Below are 7,039 nucleotides of genomic sequence, written 5' to 3'. Positions count from 1 at the left end.
TTTCAGCGCGGGCAGCACAGCAGAAATAGACTCCGTGCGGAAACGATCGCAGCATGACTGCTGCAGACGCACTGCTGCAGACGCACTGCTACTGGAGCGCACTGCCGGACTGCAATCGCATGCAGTGTGAATGCTCTGATCCGTTAACATGGGCGCGGAAAAAATACGCACCACAGACAGAGTGTGTGAACCTGGCGTTACGTTTGTATGCCCGCCCGGTCTGTTCTGTTCTCGTGCTCCATTTAGGCGTGCTGCATTCTGATCGGGGGAGCAGAAAATCATGCTATAAAGTGATTTAGAAATCGCGCATGCTCAAATCGCGATTTTATGACGATTTCGATTAATCGCACAACCCTATCCAGTAGCCACTCTACTGCAGTGCAGAGAACGATCTCTCCATGCCTGCTGACTGCATTCATGCAGATGTCAAATTGAGGACAAACATGAGACATACGGTAAGTACAGCTTTACACTACGAGCCAGAATCAGAAACGAAACATGAAATGCTGCCAGACAACAAAGACACACAGCTCATAGTTCAGATAGGTGAAGCTTCTCTAACATGCTGAATTTTTACGAGTGCATGCCATTTACTGCATGTGACATTTAAAGAATATATTATAAAGCAGGGAACATTGCTATTAAATGCTTTTATTCAAATCCTTTGGTTGCTGAGGAAATTTTCCAACAAGTCATCTTGATATCCATAGTTCTGAATGAAACAAGGGTGATGTGATTAGTGTGAGAAGAGCAGATACTCACCTATTGCAGAGTTGACTCACAGCTCCAAAGGAGTCACAGTCACAGGCCTGACAGCCGCCGGTTCCATTGGTGAAATACGCATCGGCACATTCATCACAACGCTGCCCTGTGTATCCAGTTAGACATAAACACTGACCTGTGACAGAGTCGCAGGTATCTTGGTCCTCCGAACCCTCAGCACTACAGTTGCACTGATGTCCTGCGAGCGAGAGAGAAGAGAGATTAACATGTTAGCTTTTCTTTTCATTTCTTTTCAATCTTGGTGACAATTTTTCTCAGCAGATGCTGAAATGAATCATGTGAGACAACATTGGTGTTTAAAAGAGAATTCAGTAAGGTTTTTTTGTTCTAATGTTTCACTGGTTCTTCTGTGTTTGTTCTTCATATACTGAAAACTTATCAGCATGGATGCATAACATTTGTTTATTAATAGGATAGCTCACCCAAAAATTATAATTTTGTCATCAATTATTACTCTCAATTAGTGGTCGACCGATATCGCCAAGGCCAATATATCAGCCGATATTTCCCATTTTTCAAATATCGGCATCGGCCGATAAGTTTTTCTGTTTGGCCGATGAGTTCGAGGCGGGACTTTTATTTTGACGGCGCTGAGAGAGGCAGCGCCTGAGCACACAGTGTTCACATTCTCCTTGTTCGCTGACGTCCTTAACAGTTCTGTCTAATACGGACAGAAATCTGTCTAATAATCAGAAAGAACTGTTAAACAAAGGAATTAAAATGTATACAAAATGGTATTATAACGATTACTTTTATATTATTAGTTATAGAAAGGCAAACATTCCATTTTCAAATTATTTAAAATTTCTTAAATATTAATTAAAATAAATAAAATTATATCGGCCATCGGCTACCCTGCTTTCCAAGATATCGGCATCGGCTGTCAAAAAAACAATATTGGTCGACCACTACTCTCAATTACTCACTCTGATGTCATTATAGACCTGAACATATGACTTTCTTCTGCAAAACGCAGAGAAGTCTCAAAAATGGTTTATGTTCCTTTATACAGTTAAGGCACATCTTAAAATGACTCCATATCACATGTGAGAGGAACAGACTGAAACTAAAATCACTGTTCAATGAAAATTTAACTTCACAGCTGTGGTCAACTCCTTTTTTGCACCATGGAAGAAATAAAGTCATACGTGTTTCAAAAGACATGAGGTTGAATAAAAGGTTATTTGTGGAGTAATTGTGCTTGTTGTTAGCCTATAGTTTTGCTTTTTGTTTTTTTAAATGTACTTATTAATGTTTTGTCAACTAGTCTGAACATTTGTTAAAAACACTATATAACGTACATATTATTGTTGCTATTATTAGTAACTCAGTCAAATGCTTGACACTGCAGAGCCCATGAGGGGCCAACCCTGAACGAACCTTTAATGCTTACAGTATGAATTTTAGTGAGAGATTAAATCAGTAAGTGGTAGTGGTAAAGCACAATCTCATTTAGGCCCGTACACATTTTTTTATCATCGGAACCCGGTACAAAGAAAGTGGGAATTTTTTCAAAGCTGCAGGTTGCCACTTTCCAGTGCCGGCACAGTAGAGGAATAGCATGAACAGAAAATATGGTGCTGAAATCTCTCTCAAAGAAATTGTATGAGCAAAACAGTAACATTATAATTCAAGTAGCGCACCTAATGGAAATGATATGGAAAGTGCACATAGCCAGTGGCACATAGCCAGTGGGGCGACTGCACCTCCAGGGGTGCCACTGAGAACAGCAGCTTGATGAATACAGCCTGTGCTTGGCCACTGCCTTCAAGGACTATTTCATAGAATGTTTTGTAGGATTTAGAGAGGACTTGAGCCTGGCCCGTCCTGTTATCAGGTCTCGCAGTACAAGCTGTTCTCTCCTGTGTACGTCAACACTTCTGTAAACAGTTTTTTGATATAAAAACAGTCTGCTCAGTAACTCAAAAGCCTCCAGCACCTACAGCAGCAGTAACCTTACACATCTAATACGATCAGCAATATTACAGAGGTCACCGAGAGGCTGTCAGCGAAATTATTTGCTCCCAGAAGTCGAAAACAGAGCAGAACAAAGAAGCCCCATTATTAAAACACCATTCTTCTGACTGTGCTGTAATATTAGCGTGCTGTGTAGCAACCCCAGAGCTTATCTGATGAGAAACTATATCACACACATGCAGTGTTAAAATATAGTGTATCTGTGTTTTTTTCTGGGTAAAAATGGAGCAGGTCCTTTCTCCCAGAGGAAAAGCACAGTAGCTGTAATTTGCGATGATGATAGTTTCAATGAAATGTGAGTAAGAGGAAAAGGCATGGTAAGGAAAAAAATGACGGATAAAAGATTCATTTTTTGATTTGCTCTTTGTACAGCCTACCTGACAAAATGCCAAAGGCAAGCCCTGGATCACTAGTAAAATCTTAAGAACCACATTTTGATGGGTTGAAATAACACTGCTCCATAAGGGAGCACATCTGGTGGGCACTAAATTCAGAAAACACTCCTTTTCTTCTGGCTGTTTAACATACTGCATGCATAAATCCAGAGGGGGCCATTCTTGCAGCACGTTATTGTTTTACAGTGACCTCGTGAAAAACCGTGAAAAAACATACACACATGTGCACTGATGCAGTGAGAGAAATGGGAGCGCTGTGATATATTTAGCAGAAGCTCTCAGCGTGTACAGTTCCCATAGCTGACTGGGGGCAATCTGATCTGAATCAGAGGTGACCTTGCTGAAGATCAGATTACACAATAGGAGAGCTCTGCCAGACAAAGTCAAAAAGAAAACATTTTACTTGTCTCTTAATGGAACAATTACAAGCATCCATCTGTCTTGTATCATCTTACAAGGTTCACTCCTAGCCTACTTCCCACAGTCCCGTGAGGGCAGGCATCATTTAATAGAAATGCAGATACACTACCAGTGAAAAGTTTGAGGTTAGTGTTTTTTTTTTTTTTTGTACTAATGCAAGGTTGCATTAAGGATAGGGGTGCTCCGATAGATCGGCTACCGATCACTATCGGCCGATAATCACATTGGGATGTTTGATCGGCGGTCTCTAAAAAGGCCGATCTCAAACTGATGACGCTGCTGTGAGAGGTTTGTCATGACATGCAGTGTACGCTCATGCACACTCGCAGCGCACACACATATTGCCAGGTTCACATTACTCCGTTTGCAGTGCGTATGCGGTGCGTATTTTTTCCGCGCTCATGTTAATGGATTAAAGCGTTCACTGCACACGGTTGTGGTCCGGCAGTGCGTTCAGGAGCGGTGCGTCTGCAGCAGTGACTAAACGTGTGTGCGTGAGGTACAGTGAAGACAGCGCATTAGTTTAGAACTCTTCTAATTTTTATTTTTTAAACGTGGAGAGTGTGTTGATTTGTGCAATGATAACCTACCAGCAATGTTAAGATGATTTAAATGTATTAGAATTAGTACATTATTTACAATATATATTTATTAGAACGAGTACATTATTATTTATGGGCTTAAAAACAAGATGCAAACAATCAGAATATTGTACCTGGTGGGGAGTGCACAATGTAAACATGAAACATATGCCATTACCTATATTGTACTGTGGTACAGTTATGGAGGCCCTTCATAATGCAGAGGTCAACTGCCTGCTCTGCCAATAGTTAGCAACAGCCCTATAGTATGCAGTGTTTAATAAACAGCTGTTTTACAAAATTCTTCTGAGGTGAAATTGAGTGCAGTCCCGTATCGTGATACGTATCTTGACTTTGCTGGTGATACACAGCCATAATAAATAGTTAGTAATAAAAAATAAAAAAGGCTTTAAAAAGATTGGTATCGGTATCGGCAGATACTGCTTTTGTGATCGGCGATCGGTGATCGGCCTCAAAAATCCTGATCGGAGCACCCCTAATTAAGGACACATTGAATTTATCAAAAAATTACAATTACAACATATACATTGTTACAAAAGATGTTTATTTCCAATAAATGCTGTTCTTTTGAAATTACTATTCATCAAAAGAATCCTGGGAGAAAAATGCATAATCATTTCCAAAAAAATATTAATCATTCAGCACAACTGTTTTAAACATTAATAATAAGAAACGAGCAACAAATCAGCAAAACAGAATGATTTCTGAAGTATCATGTTAAACTGACGACTGAAGTAATGGCTGCTGAAAATTAAGCTTTGCCATCACAGGAATAAATTGCATTTTAAAATATATATTTGTATTGTAATAATATATAACATAGTATTTACAATATATTTTTTATCAAATAATTGCAGATTTGGTAAGCATAACAGACATCTTTTAAAAAACTCCTTTTGAATGGTAGTGTGATGGTCTATATGGACAAAATGATGGAAGAGCCTGTCTGCTTGACACAATCATAAACATGCTGAGACAAGACTGTCACCTTTACATCATGAGTGACCTATCGACACTCATTAAGGGAGGATCACCTTGTCAATGTCCTACCACAAACACTTAAGTTTGTGGTAGGACATTGACAAGGTGATCCTCCCTTAATGAGTGTCGATTGAAAATGCAGGAAATTAAGTCAGCTCAAGAAACCTGACAATGAGGTATTGGCTTTCTTTATACAAACATGTAAAGGTCACAGCTTTGTTATGGTTGAATAAGGATTAAAGTTTTCATTTACTGGCTACATATTTTACAAGGCTGGGAGCAATGACCTAAATTGACCTTTGACACCTTCTTGGGAATTCCTGCTACAAATATTAAGTAGATTTAAATATCTGCACGAGGGTCTCACTGTTGCAATATAGATAGACATCAAGTTACCATTTTTAACGCCTTAATGGCAGACTGCAGGTTAGCTCCAGACATGAAGGTTATCAGTGAAAGTGGCTAAAGACTCATCTTAATCAATGAGCTGCCAAAGAGATGGTGAATGAAGCTATCAGCTGTGCTAATTCACACATTGCTCCCTGAACTTAGAGTTTGAAAAACCAAAGACGAAGGCATTCTCTAAAAAAATAACATAAATGTACATATTTGAACTACTGTTCATTCAACACAGGCTCATCGTAAACGTGCATATTGTGACATTTCTGCAAACTAATTTTATGTTACTTCCTGCACGTTTCATGACATTTTAAAAGTGAACCGTCCAGTGATGGAGCTAAAAGCACATTCAGTTTTATCTGAAACAGATGGCCCTGAATCTGGGAATTTTCTGTTGCGTTGAGTATTGTACGCATCGCAGCAATTCCTCAATTAAATGTCCTGTGAGTCGCATTTGAAAATAACGTAAACCTAGGGCTGTGCGATATGATGATATATATTGGATATATATCGATGGTCGATTAAGCATTTTAATTTTAAGCAGTTTAATTTTGGGCTGCCGTGCGAGCGGCTGTGAGTGACAGTATTTCACGAGTTCGCACTAACATATAATGTGATTGAGCAATTAGTAGCATATTTGGCGTGCTGTCCAGAGGGAGGGCTCCGAGCTCGGGTTAAAGCCCGAACCCAGAGAGCTCCTCCCGAACCTTATTAATAAAACATCATATAAATGCATCATCATTCATTCATAATGACAAATTAAGCTTTTAATGTGATTTAAACTTTAAAAGTACATTAAAATAGAAACAACACAAAGTTCTTCAACATGGAAAGCAATAGAAATGTAGTAACAGTCATTTCCCCAGATAATTGTTTCATATTGCCCTCTGTGCTTTGCAGGGCTGTGGGACACAGGACAGATAGGCTATTCATTCCTACAACTTGTTAATTAATTCCTACGACTTATTAATTTGTGGCCACTGTCCATGTTTCATTAATTTTGTTCCTTAACCCATGATTTAACTAAAATGAGGGGAAAAATTAATAAATCGAATGAATTCTTAATTCATCGCCATGAAATCTTTCATTTCCCTTAAATGCGAAAACAGTGATAAAAAGTGAATGACAATAAAATAAACATGTGAAATTAGAGGGTTAGACGGTGAGGATTTAGGAAAAGAAACAATGACTAAATATTATTGAATTTGTGGAAATTCGTCACCAACCGGCAAACCAGAACAAATGTAGGCTATATGGGCTCGAACGGCATCCAAAAGCATGGTCGCGATGTAACATTTTCTAGCTAACCAATTAAAAGGCAATGTGACCGACACTGACAGTACGTTTTCCCGGAGAATTCAATGATGTCACTAAACGGTGATGCCACAACTAAGAGCATCGTTCACAAGTTTCTGCATGGAACAAGCCTAGGGCACAGGTTTTCAAGCCCTGGGACAAAATTGGATGCTTTAAGGAAAATGT

At 39.1% G+C, this 7,039-nt stretch overlaps 1 protein-coding gene across 2 annotated transcripts in view; it reads right to left on the bottom strand.

Moving 5' to 3' along the window:
- LOC107664520 (multiple epidermal growth factor-like domains protein 9) overlaps positions 1 to 7,039 on the bottom strand; it is an 86,318-nt gene that overhangs the window by 66,701 nt on the left and 12,578 nt on the right. For both annotated transcript variants that reach the window (XM_016455112.1, XM_016455113.1), the window contains exon 2: positions 763 to 961. In XM_016455112.1, the coding sequence (XP_016310598.1) occupies positions 763 to 961 (199 nt within the window). The remainder of the gene's footprint in view (positions 1 to 762; positions 962 to 7,039) is intronic.

Source organism: Sinocyclocheilus anshuiensis, unplaced genomic scaffold (assembly GCF_001515605.1).
Source record: "Sinocyclocheilus anshuiensis isolate Anshui unplaced genomic scaffold, SAMN03320099.WGS_v1.1 scaffold403, whole genome shotgun sequence".
NCBI classification, from domain to species: domain Eukaryota; kingdom Metazoa; phylum Chordata; class Actinopteri; order Cypriniformes; family Cyprinidae; genus Sinocyclocheilus; species Sinocyclocheilus anshuiensis.
Note: the sequence above shows the minus strand (reverse complement) of the source record. Positions and strands in the feature narration are given on the sequence as shown.